General features: G+C 37.1%; 1 protein-coding gene across 1 annotated transcript in view; it reads left to right on the plus strand.

Moving 5' to 3' along the window:
* LOC125501093 overlaps positions 1-19,839 on the plus strand; it is a 75,246-nt gene extending 55,407 nt beyond the window's left edge. Inside the window, exon 2 of the mRNA XM_048655992.1 lies at positions 19,785-19,839. Within this exon, the coding sequence (XP_048511949.1) occupies positions 19,785-19,839 (55 nt within the window). The remainder of the gene's footprint in view (positions 1-19,784) is intronic.
* Positions 19,840-21,571: the final 1,732 nt, after the last annotated feature.

Genomic DNA, 21,571 nt, shown 5'->3' on the forward strand with positions numbered 1-21,571 from the left:
AATCTGTTGCCGAAATTGAGCTACGATTTCTTCTCTTCGAGATATCCTCAAATTTGTACCAAAAAACGCGAAAAAATGAGGATAACTCGGTAATTCCCGCAGATAGAACAATTCGGCTCTCGGATTCGGATTTCTGAGATCGAAATACATGAGAATAGCACGGGAAACCCGATAAAAAAAAATGTTGATTTTCGACCGAAAAATCGATAAATATGCACAGGTTCAAATCCCTTTGGGGATTTTTGAGCCAAATTTTTTTTTTTCTTGCGAATTGATCGTACGACACTTTTCTGATGTATTTTGACTTCAGAAATCCGATTCTGGAAGAAAAATTGATCTATCTCTGAAATTGACCGAGTGTTCGCCAATTTTCATTCCTTCGGGATCAAGACCAAGAAATTCATTTCATCGTCTATTTCAATGTAGTCCGTACCCACGAATTTGAATCTGAGAAAATAAGAATTGATCGTATCGCACTTTTCTTATGTATTTTGACCTCAGGAACCCGAATCTGTTGTCGAAATTGAGCTACGATTCTTTCTCTTCGAGATATCCTCAAATTTGCACCAAAAAACGCGAAAAAATGGGGATAACTCGGTAATTCCTGCAGATAGAACAATTCGGCTCTCGAATTCGGATTTCTGAGTTCGGAATACATGAGAATAGCACGGGAAACCCGAGAAAAAAAAATGTTGATTTTCGACCGAAAAATCGATAAATATGCACAGGTTCAAATCCCTTTGGGGATTTCTGGGCCAAATTTTTTTTTTCTTGCGAATTGATCGTACGACACTTTTCTGATGTATTTTGACCTCAGGAATCCGATTCTGAAAGGGAAATTGATCTATCTCTGAAATTGACCGAGTGATCGCCAATTTTCAGCTCTTCGGGATCAAGACCAAGAAATTCATTTTATCGTCTATTTCAATGTAGTTCGTACCCAGGAATTTGGATCTGAGAAAATGAGAATTGATCGTATCGCACTTTTCTTATCTATTTTGACCTCAGAAACACGAATCTGTTGCCGAAATTGAGCTACGATTTCTTCTCTTCGAGATATCCTTAAATTTGTACCAAAAAACGCGAAAAAATGAGGATAACTCGGTAATTCCCGCAGATAGAACAATTCGGCTCTCGGATTCGGATTTTTCAGATCGAAATACATGAGAATAGCACGGGAAACCCGATAAAAAAAAATGTTGATTTTCGACCGAAAAATCGATAAATATGCACAGGTTCAAATCCCTTTGGGGATTTTTGAGCCAAATTTTTTTTTTTCTTGCGAATTGATCGTTCGACACTTTTCTGATGTATTTTGACCTCAGGAATCCGATTCTGAAAGGAAAATTGATCTATCTCTGAAATTGATCGAGTGTTCGCCAATTTTCAGCTCTTCGGGATCAAGTCCAAGAAATTCATTTTATCGTCTATTTCAATGTAGTTCGTACCCAGGAATTTGAATCTGAGAGAATGAGAAACGATCGTATCGCACTTTTCTTATGTATTTTGACCTCAGGAACACGAATCTGTTGTCGAAATTGAGCTACGATTCTTTCTCTTCGAGATATCCTCAAATTTGTACCAAAAAACGCGAAAAAATGGGGATAACTCGGTAATTCCTGCAGATAGAACAATTCGGCTCTCGGATTCGGATTTCTGAGATCGAAATACATGGGAATAGCACGGGAAACCCAAGAAAAAAAAATGTTGATTCTCGACCGAAAAATTGATAAATATGCACAGCGTCAAATCCCTTTGGGGATTTTTGGGCCAAATTTTTTTTTTTCTTGCGAATTGATCGTACGACACTTTTCTGATGTATTTTGACCTCAGGAATCCGATTCTGAAAGGAAAATTGATCTATCTATGAAATTGACCGTGTGATCGCCAATTTCCAGCTCTTCGGGATCAAGACCAAGAAATTCATTTTATCGTCTATTTCAATGTAGTTCGTACCCAGGAATTTGAATCTGAGAGAATGAGAATCGATCGTATCGCACTTTTCTTATTTATTTTGACCTCAGGAACACGAATCTGTTGTCGAAATTGAGCTACGATTCTTTCTCTTCGAGATATCCTCAAATTTGCACCAAAAAACGCGAAAAAATGGGGATAACTCGGTAATTCCTGCAGATAGAACAATTCGGCTCTCGGATTCGGATTTCTGAGATCGAAATACATAGGAATAGCACGGGAAACCCAAGAAAAAAAAATGTTGATTTTCGAACGAAAAATCGATAAATATGCACAGGTTCAAATCCCTTTGGGGATTTTTGGGCCAAATTTTTTTTTTTCTTGCGAATTGATCGTACGACACTTTTTTGATGTATTTTGACCTCAGAAATCCGATTCGAAAAGAAGAATTGATCCATCTCTGAAATTGACCGTGTGATCGCCAATTTCCAGCTCTTCGGGATCAAGACCAAGAAATTCATTTTATCGTCTATTTCAATGTAGTTCGTACCCAGGAATTTGAATCTGAGAGAATGAGAATCGATCGTATCGCACTTTTCTTATTTATTTTGACCTCAGGAACACGAATCTGTTGCCGAAATTGAGCTACGATTTCTTCTCTTCGAGATATCCTCAAATTTGTACCAAAAAACGCGAAAAAATGGGGATAACTCGGTAATTCCTGCAGATGGAACAATTCGGCTCTCGGATTCGGATTTCTGAGATCGAAATACATGAGAATAGCACGGGAAACCCAAGAAAAAAAAATGTTGATTTTCGACCGAAAAATCGATGAATATGCACAGGTTCAAATCCCTTTGGGGATTTTTGGGCCAAATTTTTTTTTTCTCTTGCGAATTGATCGTACGACACTTTTCTGATGTATTTTGACCTCAGAAATCCGATTCTGGAAGAAAAATTGATCTATCTCTGAAATTGACCGAGTGATCGTTAATTTCCAGCTCTTCGGGATCAAGACCAAGAAATTCATTTTATCGTCTATTTCAATGAAGTTCGTACCCAGGAATTTGAATCTGAGAAAATGAGAATTGATCGTATCGCACTTTTCTTATCTATTTTGACCTCAGAAACACGAATCTGTTGTCGATATTAAGCTACGATTTTTTATCTTCGAGATATCCTTAAATTTGCACCAAAAAACGCGAAAAAATGGGGATAACTCGGTAATTCCTGCAGATAAAACAATTCGGCTCTCGGATTCGGATTTCTGAGATCGAACTACATGAGAATAGCACGGGAAACCCAAGAAAAAAAAATGTTGATTTTCGACCGAAAAATCGATAAATATGCACAGGTTCAAATCCCTTTGGGGATTTCTGGGCCAAATTTTTTTTTTCTTGCGAATTGATCGTACGACACTTTTCTGATGTATTTTGACTTCAGAAATCTGATTCTGGAAGGAAAATTGATCTATCTCTGAAATTGACCGAGTGATCGCCAATTTTCAGCTCTTCGGGATGAAGACCAAGAAATTCATTTTATCGTCTATTTCAATGTAGTTCGTACCCAGGAATTTGAATCTGAGAAAATGAGAATCGATCGTATCGCACTTTTCTTATGTATTTTGACCTCAGGAACACGAATCTGTTGTCGAAATTGAGCTACGATTCTTTCTCTTCGAGATATCCTCAAATTTGTACCAAAAAACGCAAAAAAATGGGGATAACTCGGTAATTCCTGCAGATAGAACAATTCGGCTCACGGATTCGGATTTCTGAGATCGAAATACATGAAAATAGCACGGGAAACCCAAGAAAAAAAAATGTTGATTTTCGACCGAAAAATCGATAAATATGCACAGGTTCAAATCCCTTTGGGGATTTTTGGGCCAAATTTTTTTTTTTCTTGCGAATTGATCGTACGACACTTTTCTGATGTATTTTGACCTCAGAAATCCGATTCTGGAAGAAAAATTGATCTACCTCTGAAATTGACCGAGTGTTCGCCAATTTTCAGCTCTTCGGGATCAAGACCAAGAAATTCATTTTATCGTCTATTTCAATGTAGTTCGTACCCAGGAATTTGAATCTGAGGAAATGAGAATTGATCGTATCGCACTTTTCTTATGTATTTTGACCTCAGGAACACGAATCTGTTGTCGAAATTGAGCTACGATTTTTTCTTTTCGAGATATCCTCAAATCTGTACCAAAAAACGCGAAAAAATTGGGATAACTCGGTAATTCCTGCAGATAGAACAATTCGGCTCTCGGATTCGGATTTCTGAGATCGAAATACATGAGAATAGCACGGGAAACCTAAGGAAAAAAAATGTTGATTTTCGACCGAAAAATCGATAAATATGCACAGGTTCAAATCCCTTTGGGGATTTTTGGGCCAAATTTTTTTTTTCTTGCGAATTGATCGTACGACTTTTTTCTGATGTATTTTGACCTCAGGAATCCGATTCTGGAAGGAAAATTAATCTATCTCTGAAATTGACCGAGTGTTCGCCAATTTTCAGCCCTTCGGGATCAAGACCAAGACATTCATTTTATCGTCTATTTCAATGTAGTTCGTACCCAGGAATTTGAATCTGAGAAAATGAGAATTGATCGTATCGCACTTTTCTTATGTATTTTGACCTCAGAAACACGAATCTGTTGTCGAAATTGAGCTACGATTCTTTCTCTTCGAGATATCCTCAAATTTGCACCAAAAAACGCGAAAAAATGGGGATAACTCGGTAATTCCTGCAGATAGAACAATTCGGCTCTCGGATTCGGATTTCTGAGATCGAACTACATGAGAATAGCACGGGAAACCCAAGAAAAAAAAATGTTGATTTTCGACCGAAAAATCGATAAATATGCACAGGTTCAAATCCCTTTGGGGATTTCTGGGCCAAATTTTTTTTTTCTTGCGAATTGATCGTACGACACTTTTCTGATGTATTTTGACCTCAGAAATCCGATTCTCGAAGAAAAATTGATCTATCTCTGAAATTGACCGAGTGTTCGCCAATTTTCAGCTCTTCGGGATCAAGACCAAGAAATTCATTTTATCGTCTATTTCAATGTAGTTCGTACCCAGGAATTTGAATCTGAGAGAATGAGAATTGATCGTATCGCACTTTTCTTATGTATTTTGACCTCAGGAACACGAATCTGTTGTCGAAATTGAGCTACGATTCTTTCTCTTCGAGATATCCTCAAATTTGCACCAAAAAACGCGAAAAAATGGGGATAACTCGGTAATTCCTGCAGATAAAACAATTCGACTCTCGGATTCGGATTTCTGAGATCGAAATACATGAGAATAGCACGGGAAACCCAAGAAAAAAAAATGTTGATTTTCGACCGAAAAATCGATAAATATGCACAGGTTCAAATCCCTTTGGGGATTTTTGGGCCAAATTTTTTTTTTCTTGCGAATTGATCGTACGACACTTTTCTGATGTATTTTGACCTCAGGAATCCGATTCTGAAAGGAAAATTAATTTATCTCTGAAATTGACCGAGTGATCGCCAATTTTCAGCTCTTCGGGATCAAGACCAAGAAATTCATTTTATCGTCTATTTCAATGTAGTTCGTACCCAGGAATTTGAATCTGAGAGAATGAGAATTGATCGTATCGCTTTTTTCTTATGTATTTTGACCTCAGGAACACGAATCTGTTGTCGAAATCGAGCTACGATTCTTTCTTTTCGAAATATCCTCAAATTTGCACCAAAAAACGCGAAAAAATGGGGATAACTCGGTAATTCCTGCAGATAGAACAATTCGGCTCTCGGATTCGGATTTCTGAGATCGAACTACATGAGAATAGCACGGGAAACCCGAGAAAAAAAAATGTTGATTTTCGACCGAAAAATCGATAAATATGCACAGGTTCAAATCCCTTTGGGGATTTCTGGGCCAAATTTTTTTTTTCTTGCGAATTGATCGTACGACACTTTTCTGATGTATTTTGACCTCAGGAATCCGATTCTGAAAGGGAAATTGATCTATCTCTGAAATTGACCGAGTGATCGCCAATTTTCAGCTCTTCGGGATCAAGACCAAGAAATTCATTTTATCGTCTATTTCAATGTAGTTCGTACCCAGGAATTTGAATCTGAGAGAATGAGAAACGATCGTATCGCACTTTCCTTATGTATTTTGACCTCAGGAACACGAATCTGTTGTCGAAATTGAGCTACGATTCTTTCTCTTCGAGATATCCTCAAATTTGTACCAAAAAACGCAAAAAAATGGGGATAACTCGGTAATTCCTGCAGATAGAACAATTCGGCTCACGGATTCGGATTCCTGAGATCGAAATACATGAAAATAGCACGGGAAACCCAAGAAAAAAAAATGTTGATTTTCGACCGAAAAATCGATAAATATGCACAGGTTCAAATCCCTTTGGGGATTTTTGAGCCAAATTTTTTTTTTTCTTGCGAATTGATCGTACGACACTTTTCTGATGTATTTTGACCTCAGGAATCCGATTCTGAAAGGAAAATTGATCTATCTCTGAAATTGACCGAGTGTTCGCCAATTTTCAGCTCTTCGGGATCAAGACCAAGAAATTCATTTTATCGTCTATTTCAATGTAGTTCGTACCCAGGAATTTGAATCTGAGAGAATGAGAAACGATCGTATCGCACTTTTCTTATGTATTTTGACCTCAGGAACACGAATCTGTTGTCGAAATTGAGCTACGATTCTTTTTCTTCGAGATATCCTCAAATTTGTACCAAAAAATGCGAAAAAATGGGAATAACTCGGTAATTCCTGCAGATAGAACAATTCGGCATTCGGATTCGGATTTCTGAGATCGAAATACATGAGAATAGCACGGGAAACCCAAGAAAAAAAAATGTTGATTTCCGACCGAAGAATCGATAAATATGCACAGGTTCAAATCCCTTTAGGGATTTTTGGGCCAAATTTTTTTTTTTCTTGCGAATTGATCGTACGACACTTTTCTGATGTATTTTGACCTCAGGAATCCGATTCTGGAAGGAAAATTGATCTATCTCTGAAATTGACCGAGTGATCGCCAATTTTCAGCTCTTCGGGATCAAGACCAAGAAATTCATTTTATCGTCTATTTCAATGTAGTTCGTACCCAGGAATTTGAATCTGAGAGAATGAGAAACGATCGTATCGCACTTTTCTTATGTATTTTGACCTCAGGAACACGAATCTGTTGTCGAAATTGAGCTACGATTCTTTTTCTTCGAGATATCCTTAAATTTGCACCAAAAAACGCGAAAAAATGGGGATAACTCGGTAATTCCTGCAGATAGAACAATTCGGCTCTCGGATTCGGATTTCTGAGATCGAAATACATAAGAATAGCACGGAAAACCCGAGAAAAAAAAATGTTGATTTTCGACCGAAAAATCGATAAATATGCACAGCGTCAAATCCCTTTGGGGATTTTTGGGCCAAATTTTTTTTTCCTTGCCTATTGATCGTACGACACTTTTCTGAAGTATTTTGTCTTCAGGAATCCGATTCTGAAAGGTAAATTGATCTATCTCCGAAATTGACCGAGTGATCGCGAATTTTCAGCTCTTCGGGATCAAGACCAAGAAATTCATTTTATCGTCTATTTCAATGTAGTTCGTACCCAGGAATTTGAATCTGAGAGAATGAGAAACGATCGTATCGCACTTTTCTTAAATATTTTGACCTCAGGAACACGAATCTGTTGTTGAAATTGAGCTACGATTCTTTCTCTTCGAGATATCCTCAAATTTGTACCAAAAAACGTGGAAAAATGGGGATAACTCGGTAATTCCTGCAGATAGAACAATTCGGCTCTCGGATTCAGATTTCTGAGTTCGAAATACATGAGAATAGCACGGGAAACCCAAGAAAAAAAAATGTTGATTTTCGACCGAAAAATCGATAAATATGCACAGGTCCAAATCCCTTTGGGGATTTTTGGGCCAAATTTTTTTTTTTTCTTGCGAATTGATCGTACGACACTTTTCTGATGTATTTTGACCTCAGAAATCCGATTCTGGAAGGGAAATTGATCTATCTCTGAAATTGACCGAGTGTTCGCCAATTTTCAGCTCTTCGGGATCAAGACCAAGGAATTCATTTCATCGTCTGATTCAATGTAGTTCGTACCCAGGAATTTGAATCTAAAAGAATGAGAAACGATCGTATCGCACTTTTCTTATGTATTTCGACCTCAGGAACACGAATCTGTTGTCGAAATTGAGCTACGATCCTTCCTTTTCGAGATATCCTCAAATTTGTACCAAAAAACGCGAAAAAATGGGGATAACTCGGTAATTCCTGCAGATAGAACAATTCGGCTTTCGGATTCGGATTTCTGAGATCGAAATACATGAGAATAGCACGGGAAACCCAAGAAAGAAAAATGTTGATTTTCGACCGAAAAATCGATAAATATGCACAGGTTCAAATCCCTTTGGGGATTTTTGGGCCAAATTTTTTTTTTTCTTGCGAATTGATCGTACGACACTTTTTTGATGTATTTTGACCTCAGAAATCCGATTTTGAAAGAAAAATTGATCTATCTCAGAAATTGACCGAGTGATCGCCAATTTTCAGCTCTTCGGGATCAAGACCAAGAAATTCATTTTATCGTCTATTTCAATGTAGTTCGTACCCAGGAATTTGAATCTGAGAAAATGAGAATTGATCGTATCGCACTTTTCTTATGTATTTTGACCTCAGGAACACGAATCTGTTGTCGAAATTGAGCTACGATTCTTTTTCTTCGAGATATCCTCAAATTTGTACCAAGAAACGTGGAAAATTGGGGATAACTCGGTAATTCCTGCAGATAGAACAATTCGGCTCTCGGATTCGGATTTCTGAGATCGAAATACATGAGAATAGCACGGGAAACCCAAGAAAAAAAAAATGTTGATTTTCGACCGAAAAATCGATAAATATGCACAGGTTCAAATCCCTTTGGGGATTTTTGGGCCAAATTTTTTTTTTCTTGCGAATTGATCGTACGACACTTTTCTGATGTATTTTGACCTCAGAAATCCGATTCTGAAAGGAAAATTGATCTATCTCTGAAATTGACCGAGTGTTCGCCAATTTTCAGCTCTTCGGGATCAAGACCAAGAAATTCATTTTATCGTCTATTTCAATGTAGTTCGTACCCAGGAATTTGAATCTGAAAAAATAAGAATTGATCGTATCGCACTTTTCTTATGTATTTGGACCTCAGGAACACGAATCTGTTGTCGAAATTGAGCTACGATCCTTTCTCTTCGAGATATCCTCAAATTTGTACCAAAAAACGCGAAAAAATGGGTATAACTCGGTAATTTCTGCAGATAGAACAATTCGGCTCTCGGATTCGGATTTCTGAGATCGAAATACATGAGAATAGCACGAGAAACCCAAGAAAAAAAAATGTTGATTTTCGACCGAAAAATCGATAAATATGCACAGGTTCAAATCCCTTTGGGGATTTTTGGGCCAAATTTTTTTTTTTCTCGCGAATTGATCGTACGACACTTTTCTGATGTTTTTTGACCTCAGAAATCCGATTCTGGAAGGAAAATTGATCTATCTCTGAAATTGACCGAGTGTTCGCCAATTTTCAGCTCTTCGGGATCAAGACCAAGAAATTCATTTTATCGTCTGATTCAATGTAGTTCGTACCCAGGAATTTGAATCTAAAAGAATGAGAAACGATCGTATCGCACTTTTTTTAAATATTTTGACCTCAGGAACACGAATCTGTTGTTGAAATTGAGCTACGATTCTTTCTCTTCGAGATATCCTCAAATTTGTACCAAAAAACGTGGAAAAATGGGGATAACTCGGTAATTCCTGCAGATAGAACAATTCGGCTCCCGGATTCAGATTTCTGAGTTCGAAATACATGAGAATAGCACGGGAAACCCAAGAAAAAAAAATGTTGATTTTCGACCGAAAAATCGATAAATATGCACAGGTCCAAATCCCTTTGGGGATTTTTGGGCCAAATTTTTTTTTTTTCTTGCGAATTGATCGTACGACACTTTTCTGATGTATTTTGACCTCAGAAATCCGATTCTGGAAGGGAAATTGATCTATCTCTGAAATTGACCGAGTGTTCGCCAATTTTCAGCTCTTCGGGATCAAGACCAAGGAATTCATTTCATCGTCTGATTCAATGTAGCGAACAGGAATTTGAATCTAAAAGAATGAGAAACGATCGTATCGCACTTTTCTTATGTATTTCGACCTCAGGAACACGAATCTGTTGTCGAAATTAAGCTACGATTCTTCCTTTTCGAGATATCCTCAAATTTGTACCAAAAAACGCGAAAAAATGGGGATAACTCGGTAATTCCTGCAGATAGAACAATTCGGCTTTCGGATTCGGTTTTCTGAGATCGAAATACATGAGAATAGCACGGGAAACCCAAGAAAGAAAAATGTTGATTTTCGACCGAAAAATCGATAAATATGCACAGGTTCAAATCCCTTTGGGGATTTTTGGGCCAAATTTTTTTTTCACTTGCGAATTGATCGTACGACACTTTTTCGATGTATTTTGACCTCAGAAATCCGATTCTGAAAGGAAAATTGATCTATCTCTGAAATTGACCGAGTGATCGCCAATTTTCAGCTCTTCGTGATCAAGACCAAGGAATTCATTTTATCGTCTATTTCAATGTAGTTTGTACCCAGGAATTTGAATCTGAGAAAATGAAAATTGATCGTATTGCACTTTTCTCATGTATTTTGACCTCAGGAACACGAATCTGTTGTCGAAATTGAGCTACGATTCTTTTTTTTCGAGATATCCTCAAATTTGCACCAAAAAACGCGTAAAAATAGGGATAACTCGGTAATTCCTGCAGATAGAACAATTCGGCTCTCGGATTCGGATTTCTGAGATCGAAATACATGAGAATAGCACGGGAAACCCAAGAAAAAAAAATGTTGATTTTCGACCGAAAAATCGATAAATATGCACAGGTTCAAATCCCTTTGGGGATTTTTGGGCCAAATTTTTTTTTTTCTTGCGAATTGATCGTACGACACTTTTCTGATGTATTTTGACCTCAGAAATCCGATTCTGAAAGGAAAATTGATCTATCTCTGAAATTGACCGAGTGTTCGCCAATTTTCAGCTCTTCGGGATCAAGACCAAGAAATTCATTTTATCGTCTATTTCAATGTAGTTCGTACCCAGGAATTTGAATCTGAGAAAATAAGAATTGATCGTATCGCACTTTTCTTATGTATTTGGACCTCAGGAACACGAATCTGTTGTCGAAATTGAGCTACGATCCTTTCTCTTCGAGATATCCTCAAATTTGTACCAAAAAACGCGAAAAAATGGGTATAACTCGGTAATTTCTGCAGATAGAACAATTCGGCTCTCGGATTCGGATTTCTGAGATCGAAATACATGAGAATAGCACGAGAAACCCAAGAAAAAAAAATGTTGATTTTCGACCGAAAAATCGATAAATATGCACAGGTTCAAATCCCTTTGGGGATTTTTGGGCCAAATTTTTTTTTTTCTCGCGAATTGATCGTACGACACTTTTCTGATGTTTTTTGACCTCAGAAATCCGATTCTGGAAGGAAAATTGATCTATCTCTGAAATTGACCGAGTGTTCGCCAATTTTCAGCTCTTCGGGATCAAGACCAAGAAATTCATTTTATCGTCTGATTCAATGTAGTTCGTACCCAGGAATTTGAATCTAAAAGAATGAGAAACGATCGTATCGCACTTTTTTTATGTATTTCGACCTCAGGAACACGAATCTGTTGTCGAAATTGAGCTACGATTCTTCCTTTTCGAGATATCCTCAAATTTGTACCAAAAAACGCGAAAAAATGGGGATAACTCGGTAATTCCTGCAGATAGAACAATTCGGCTCTCGGATTCGGATTTCTGAGATCGAAATACATGAGAATAGCACGGAAAACCCAAGAAAAAAAAATGTTGATTTTCGACCGAAAATTCGATAAATATGCACAGGTTCAAATCCCTTGGGGATTTTTGGGCCAAATTTTTTTTTTCTTGCGAATTGATCGTACGACACTTTTTTGATGTATTTTGACCTCAGGAATCCGATTCTGGAAGGAAAATTGATCTATTTCTGAAATTGACCGAGTGATCGCCAATTTTCAGCTCTTCGGGATCAAGACCAAGAAATTCATTTTATCGTCTATTTTAATGTAGTTCGTACCCAGGAATTTGAATCTGAGAAAATAAGAATTGATCGTATCGCACTTTTCTTATGTATTTGGACCTCAGGAACACGAATCTGTTGTCGAAATTGAGCTACGATTTTTTCTCTTCGAGATATCCTCAAATTTGTACCAAAAAACGCGAAAAAATGGGTATAACTCGGTAATTTCTGCAGATAGAACAATTCGGCTCTCGGATTCGGATTTCTGAGATCGAAATACATGAGAATAGCACGAGAAACCCAAGAAAAAAAAATGTTGATTTTCGACCGAAAAATCGATAAATATGCACAGGTTCAAATCCCTTTGGGGATTTTTGGGCCAAATTTTTTTTTTTTCTCGCGAATTGATCGTACGACACTTTTCTGATGTTTTTTGACCTCAGAAATCCGATTCTGGAAGGAAAATTGATCTATCTCTGAAATTGACCGAGTGTTCGCCAATTTTCAGCTCTTCGGGATCAAGACCAAGAAATTCATTTTATCGTCTATTTCAATGTAGTTCGTACCCAGGAATTTGAATCTGAGAAAATAAGAATTGATCGTATCGCACTTTTCTTATGTATTTTGACCTCAGGAACACGAATCTGTTGTCGAATCTGAGCTACGATTTTTTCTCTTCGAGATATCCTCAAATTTGTACCTAAGAACGCGAAAAAATGGGGATAACTCGGTAATTCCTGCAGATAGAACAATTCGGCTCTCGGATTCGGATTTCTGAGATCGAAGTACATGAGAATAGCACGGAAAACCCAAGAAAAAAAAATGTTGATTTTCGACCGAAAATTCGATAAATATGCACAGGTTCAAATCCCTTTGGGGATTTTTGGGCCAAATTTTTTTTTTTCTTGCGAATTGATCGTACGACACTTTTCTGATGTTTTTTGACCTCAGAAATCCGATTCTGGGAGGAAAATTGATCTATCTCTGAAATTGACCGAGTGATCGCCAATTTTCAGCTCTTCGGGATCAAGACCAAGAAATTCATTTTATCGTCTATTTCAATGTAGTTCGTACCCAGGAATTTGAATCTGAGAAAATGAGAATTGATCGTATCACACTTTTCTTATGTATTTTGACCTCAGGAACACGAATCTGTTGTCGAAATTGAGCTACGATTTTTTCTCTTCGAAATATCCTCAAATTTGTACCAAAAAACGCGAAAAAATGGGGATAACTCGGTAATTCCTGCAGATAGAACAATTCGGCTCTCGGATTCGGATTTCTGAGATCGAAATACATGAGAATAGCACGGGAAACCCAAGAAAAAAAAATGTTGATTTTCGACTAAAAAATCGATAAATATGCACAGGTTCAAATCCCTTGGGGATTTTTGGGCCAAATTTTTTTTTTTTTTGCGAATTGATCGTACGACACTTTTTTGATGTATTTTGACCTCAGGAATCCGATTCTGGAAGGAAAATTGATCTATCTCTGAAATTGACCGAGTGTTCGCCAATTTTCAGCTCTTCGGGATCAAGACCAAGAAATTCATTTTATCGTCTATTTCAATGTAGTTCGTACCCAGGAATTTGAATCTGAGAAAATAAGAATTGATCGTATCGCACTTTTCTTAAATATTTTGACCTCAGGAACACGAATCTGTTGTCGAATCTGAGCTACGATTTTTTCTCTTCGAGATATCCTCAAATTTGTACCTAAGAACGCGAAAAAATGGGGATAACTCGGTAATTCCTGCAGATAGAACAATTCGGCTCTCGGATTCGGATTTCTGAGATCGAAGTACATGAGAATAGCACGGAAAACCCAAGAAAAAAAAATGTTGATTTTCGACCGAAAATTCGATAAATATGCACAGGTTCAAATCCCTTTGGGGATTTTTGGGCCAAATTTTTTTTTTTCTCGCGAATTGATCGTACGACACTTTTCTGATGTTTTTTGACCTCAGAAATCCGATTCTGGGAGGAAAATTGATCTATCTCTGAAATTGACCGAGTGTTCGCCAATTTTCAGCTCTTCGGGATCAAGACCAAGAAATTCATTTTATCGTCTATTTCAATGTAGTTCGTACCCAGGAATTTGAATCTGAGAAAATAAGAATTGATCGTATCGCACTTTTCTTAAATATTTTGACCTCAGGAACACGAATCTGTTGTCGAATCTGAGCTACGATTTTTTCTCTTCGAGATATCCTCAAATTTGTACCTAAGAACGCGAAAAAATGGGGATAACTCGGTAATTCCTGCAGATAGAACAATTCGGCTCTCGGATTCGGATTTCTGAGATCGAAGTACATGAGAATAGCACGGAAAACCCAAGAAAAAAAAATGTTGATTTTCGACCGAAAATTCGATAAATATGCACAGGTTCAAATCCCTTTGGGGATTTTTGGGCCAAATTTTTTTTTTTCTTGCGAATTGATCGTACGACACTTTTCTGATGTTTTTTGACCTCAGAAATCCGATTCTGGGAGGAAAATTGATCTATCTCTGAAATTGACCGAGTGATCGCCAATTTTCAGCTCTTCGGGATCAAGACCAAGAAATTCATTTTATCGTCTATTTCAATGTAGTTCGTACCCAGGAATTTGAATCTGAGAAAATGAGAATTGATCGTATCACACTTTTCTTATGTATTTTGACCTCAGGAACACGAATCTGTTGTCGAAATTGAGCTACGATTTTTTCTCTTCGAAATATCCTCAAATTTGTACCAAAAAACGCGAAAAAATGGGGATAACTCGGTAATTCCTGCAGATAGAACAATTCGGCTCTCGGATTCGGATTTCTGAGATCGAAATACATGAGAATAGCACGGGAAACCCAAGAAAAAAAAATGTTGATTTTCGACCAAAAAATCGATAAATATGCACAGGTTCAAATCCCTTGGGGATTTTTGGGCCAAATTTTTTTTTTTTTGCGAATTGATCGTACGACACTTTTTTGATGTATTTTGACCTCAGGAATCCGATTCTGGAAGAAAAATTGATCTATCTCTGAAATTGACCGAGTGATCGCCAATTTTCAGCTCTTCGGGATCAAGACCAAGAAATTCATTTTATCGTCTATTTCAATGTAGTTCGTACCCAGGAATTTGAATCTGAGAAAATGAGAATTGATCGTATCACACTTTTCTTATGTATTTTGACCTCAGGAACACGAATCTGTTGTCGAAATTGAGCTACGATTTTTTCTCTTCGGAAGATCCTCAAATTTGTACCAAAAAACGCGAAAAAATGGGGATAACTCGGTAATTCCTGCAGATAGAACAATTCGGCTCTCGGATTCGAATTTTTGAGATCGAAATACATGAGAATAGCACGGGAAACCCAAGAAAAAAAAATGTTGATTTTCGACCGAAAAATCGATAAATATGCACAGGTTCAAATCCCTTTGGGGATTTTTGAGCCGAATTTTTTTTTTTCTTGCGAATTGATCGTACGACACTTTTCCGATGTATTGTGACCTCAGAAATCCGATTCTGAAAGGAAAATTGATCTATCTCTGAAATTGACCGAGTGATCGCCAATTTTCAGCTCTTCGGGATCAAGACCAAGAAATTCATTTTATCGTCTATTTCAATGTAGTTCGTACCCAGGAATTTGAATCTGAGAAAATGAGAATTGATCGTATCGCACTTTTCTTATGTATTTTGACCTCAGGAACACGAATCTGTTGTCGAAATTGAGCTACGATTTTTTCTCTTCGGAAGATCCTCAAATTTGTACCAAAAAACGCGAAAAAATGGGGATAACTCGGTAATTCCTGCAGATAGAACAATTCGGCTCTCGGATTCGAATTTTTGAGATCGAAATACATGAGAATAGCACGTGAAACCCAAGAAAAAAAAATGTTGATTTTCGACCGAAAATTCGATAAATATGCACAGGTTCAAATCCCTTGGGGATTTTTGGGCCAAATTTTTTTTTTTTTGCGAATTGATCGTACGACACTTTTTTGATGTATTTTGACCTCAGGAATCCGATTCTGGAAGAAAAATTGATCTATCTCTGAAATTGACCGAGTGATCGCCAATTTTCAGCTCTTCGGGATCAAGACCAAGAAATTCATTTTATCGTCTATTTCAATGTAGTTCGTACCCAGGAATTTGAATCTGAGAGAATGAGAATTGATCGTATCGCACTTTTCTTATGTATTTTGACCTCAGGAACACAAATCTGTTGTCGAAATTGGGCTACGATTCTTTCTCTTCGAGATATCCTCAAATTTGCACCAAAAAACGCGAAAAAATGGGGATAACTCGGTAATTCCTGCAGATAGAACAATTCGGCTTTCGGATTCGGATTTCTGAGATCGAATTACATGAGAATAGCACGGGAAACCCGAAAAAAAAATTTTGATTTTCGACCGAAAAATCGATAAATATGCACAGGTTCAAATCCCTTTGGGGATTTTTGGGCCAAATTTTTTTTTTCTCGCGAATTGATCGTACGACACTTTCCTGATGTATTTTGACCTCAGGAATCCGATTCTGAAAGGAAAATTGATCTATCTCTGAAATTGACCGAGTGTTCGCCAATTTTCAGCTCTTCGGGATCAAGACCAAGAAATTCATTTTATCGTCTATTTCAATGTAGTTCGTACCCAGGAATTTGAATCTGAGAAAATAAGAATTGATCGTATCGCACTTTTCTTATGTATTTTGACCTCAGGAACACGAATCTGTTGTCGAAATTGAGCTACGATTTTTTCTCTTCGAGATATCCTCAAATCTGTACCAAAAAACGCGAAAAAATGGGGATAACTCGGTAATTCCTGCAGATAGAACAATTCGGCTCTCGGATTCGGATTTCTGAGATCGAAATACATGAGAATAGCACGGAAAACCCAAGAAAAAAAAATGTTGATTTTCGACCGAAAAATCGATAAATATGCACAGGTTCAAATCCCTTTGGGGATTTTTGGGCCAAATTTTTTTTTTTCTTGCGAATTGATCGTACGACACTTTTCCGATGTATTTTGACCTCAGAGATCCGATTCCGTAAGGAAAATTGATCTATCTCTGAAATTGACCGAGTGATCGCCAATTTTCAGCTCTTCGGGATCAAGACCAAGAAATTCATTTTATCGTCTATTTCAATGTAGTTCGTACCCAGGAATTTGAATCTGAGAAAATGAGAATTGATCGTATCGCACTTTTCTTATGTATTTTGACCTCAGGAACACGAATCTGTTGTCGAAATTGAGCTACGATTCTTTCTCTTCGAGATATCCTCAAATCTGTACCAAAAAACGCGAAAAAATGGGGATAACTCGGTAATTCCTGCAGATAGAACAATTCGGCTCTCGGATTCGGATTTCTGAGATCGAAATACATGAGAATAGCACGGGAAACCCAAGAAAAAAAAATGTTGATTTTCGACCGAAAAATCGATAAATATGCACAGGTTCAAATCCCTTTGGGGATTTTTGGGCCAAATTTTTTTTTTCTTGCGAATTGATCGTACGACACTTTTCCGATGTATTTTGACCTCAGGAATCCGATTCTGAAAGGAAAATTGATCTATCTCTGAAATTGACCGAGTTATCGCCAATTTTCAGCTCTACGGGATCAAGACCAAGAAATTCATTTTATCGTCTATTTCAATGTAGTTCGTACCCAGGAATTTGAATCTGAGAAAATGAGAATTGATCGTATCGCACTTTTCTTATGTATTTTGACCTTAGGAACACGAATCTGTTGTCGAAATTGAGCTACGATTCTTTCTCTTCGAGATATCCTCAAATATGTACCAAAAAACGTGAAAAGATGGGGATAACTCGGTAATTCCTGCAGATAGAACAATTCGGCTCTCGGATTCGGATTTCTGAGATCGAAATACATGAGAATAGCACGGGAAACCCAAGAAAAAAAAATGTTGATTTTCGACCGAAAAATCGATAAATATGCACAGGTTCAAATCCCTTTGGGGATTTTTGGGCCAAATTTTTTTTTTCTTGCGAATTGATCGTACGACACTTTTCTGATGTATTTTGACCTCAGGAATCCGATTCTGAAAGGAAAATTGATCTATCTCTGAAATTGACCGAGTGATCGCCAATTTTCAGCTCTTCGGGATCAAGACCAAGAAATTCATTTTATCGTCTATTTCAATGTAGTTCGTACCCAGGAATTTGAATCTGAGAAAATGAGAATTAATCGTATCGCACTTTTCTTATGTATTTTGACCTCAGGAACACGAATCTGTTGTCGAAATTGAGCTACGATTTTTTCTCTTCGAGATATCCTCAACTCTGTACCAAAAAACGCGAAAAAATGGGGATAACTCGGTAATTCCTGCAGATAGAACAATTCGGCTCTCGGATTCGGATTTCTGTGATCGAAATACATGAGAATAGCACGGGAAACCCAAGAAAAAAAAATGTAGATTTTCGACCGAAAAATCGATAAATATGCACAGGTTCAAATCCCTTTGGGGATTTTTGAGCCAAATTTTTTTTTTTCTTGCGAATTGATCGTACGACACTTTTTTGATGTATTTTGACCTCAGAAATCCGATTCTGAAAAAAAATTGATCTATCTCTGAAATTGACCGAGTGTTCGCCAATTTTCAGCTCTTCGGGATCAAGACCAAGAAATTCATTTTATCGTCTATTTCAATGTAGTTCGTACCTAGGAATTTGAATCTGAGAAAATGAGAATTGATCGTATCGCACTTTTCTTATGTATTTTGACCTCAGGAACACGAATCTGTTGTCGAAATTGAGCTACGATTCTTTCTCTTCGAGATATCCTCAAATTTGCACCAAAAAACGTGAAAAAATGGGGATAACTCGGTAATTCCCGCAGATAGAACAATTCGGCTCTCGGATTCGGATTTCTGAGATCGAAATACATGAGAATAGCACGGGAAACCCAAGAAAAAAAAATGTTGATTTTCGACCGAAAAATCGATAAATATGCCTAGGTTCAAATCCCTTTGGGGATTTTTGGGCCAAATTTTTTTTTTCCTTGCGAATTGATCGTACGACACTTTTCTGATGGATTTTGACCTCAGAAATCCGATTTTGAAAGGAAAATTGATCTATCTCTGAAATTGACCGAGTGATCGCCAATTTTCAGCTCTTCGGGATCAAGACCAAGAAATTCATTTTATCGTCTATTTCAATGTAGTTCGTACCCAGGAATTTGAATCTGAGAAAATGAGAATTGATCGTATCGCACTTTTCTTATGTATTTTGACCTCAGGAACACGAATCTGTTGTCGAAATTGAGCTACGATTCTTTCTCTTCGAGATATCCTCAGATTTGTACCAAAAAACGTGGAAAAATGGGGATAACTCGGTTTTTCCTGCAGATAGAACAATTCGGCTCTCGGATTCGGATTTCTAAGATCGAAATACATGAGAATAGCACGGGAAACCCAAGAAAAAAAAATGTTGATTTTCGACCGAAAAATCGATAAATATGCACAGGTTCAAATCCCTTGGGGATTTTTGGGCCAAATTTTTTTTTTTTCGCGAATTGATCGTACGACACTTTTCTGATGTATGTGATCAGTTTTTTTATGTTTTATTCAAATAGACCAGGTGATAATAATCATAACAATAATATACTAATAATAATTGAAATTTTTATATAAAGAATGGGCAGCTCATCGGAACTCCTCAGATCCCGAAAGGATGTACTTGTCCTTACGTATTTTTAGCCAATAATTAAAAGCATGGGCTAATATTGCTTTGATCTGTTGACCAGGTACTTGAAGAATATAAGTGAACGGTTCCAGCAATTTGCATTCTATAATCCATAGGCAATATAAATGTGTGTGATCTGATGCCGTACTTGCAGTTGAAAATTACGGTGGTATACGCCGATTTTCAAGTTGGTCGATATGATATTGTCTTTTTTCCTTTTTATATTCTAATTGATGCGTTCAAAAGCGATCTGCATCCTCAATACGTGCGATCAGACACAATTGCGATTGTCGGTATACGTATCTTATTATATGTCACTCTGCCTGGGGGATTACTTTCACTTCAAATTCGACCGTTGTGATTTGAGGATGATCATTAAACTATCCATGACACAGATATACCGTCTTATTTATCACTTGGCTAGACAATTGATTGTATTACGATTATTATTATCATCATTGGTTAAACGTTGAATTATTTGTTCACATTACATTCTGCACGTTCATTATTAGTACGGATGATTTAAAATCGTTCGAACTTCTACGTCAAATTTGTGGGCTGAGCAACGGACGTTTCGAAACTGTCTTCCTGGTTGTCTTCCCCAGAGTCTTGATCCGGGTCCTCTCCTTCTTCCTCAAATTCCGTGGCGCACTTGATCCATGAGACGGGCGGGCAATTTAACTGGTTACATTTTCCCCCCTTTTGTAAAGGTGGGATCTGTGCATACTTTACAAACTCAAAATTTTCTATTTTAACGTAATGACCACTCATTCATCCATTCATACGTAACTCTTCTAATTATCTATGCATACAACATTTGTTGTTGGTCTTAATATTAATACATTTCATTTCGTCAGCCTATAACTAATTTTCCCAATGGTTTTGATCGTCAATGATTTTCTATTTCAAGATTATGTGGTTGAGGAATTTATTGGACAATTAAGACTGTGGATGGCCCTTTCTCTTCAGCATGGTTGAGAGGAATGATATTTCCGTAAATTTATTCTATTATGTATTCCTTTTATTTCGGTATGGTTTTCTGGATGAGATAGCATGAAGGCATTTTTGCCAATTTCTTTAACAATCTTATATGGACCATGATAGATGTGAAAAAATTTATGAATTACTCTGTCGGAAGCATTAGATGGTCTCGGTATTTTTAATAGTACTAAGTCATTTACATTCAACTTTACCTTCGTTACTGTTTTTTGTTGCTTTTGTCGTTTCTTAAAATTTTTAAATAGTCTTTCTTGTGCAAGTATTATTTTGGTTTCGTGATTTATTTCTGTACTGTGGGGGTATGGTATCAGCTCTCGTATTTTTTCACGTGGTTGACTACCAAAATGTAATTCTATAGGGGTATATCCAGTGCTGGAATGGGCAGTGATATTAAGTAATTCTTGTATTTGGGGTATAAATGTTGCCCATTTTGTATGTTGGTTCGCGCACAAAGTTCTGAATAACCTCCCTAGCTCTCTCATCACCCTTTCCGTAGGGTTAGATTGCGGATGTTTTATACTTGAGTAGATTGTTCTTATCCCCTGATCATTTAGTGTTTTCTTCCAATTATGTGATGTGAATTGCGTACCATTGTCAGCAAGTATCCTTTTCGGTTTTCCCATATATGGTATATATTTTTCTAATATTTTTTTCAAACTGATTTGAGTTGTGGCTCTCTTAACAGCATATAAATTTACGTATTTGGAAAAGGCGTCGATTATAACAAAAATGTACTGTACCCCCCCTTTTGAACGTGGCAACGGACCGTAATAGTCCACAGTTATTAAATCACCAGGCTTATCTGACTTGACCATTTCATATTCACCTTCCATTTTTACTGATAAATAT

Source organism: Athalia rosae, chromosome 5 (genome assembly GCF_917208135.1).
Source record: "Athalia rosae chromosome 5, iyAthRosa1.1, whole genome shotgun sequence".
Lineage (NCBI taxonomy): Eukaryota > Metazoa > Arthropoda > Insecta > Hymenoptera > Athaliidae > Athalia > Athalia rosae.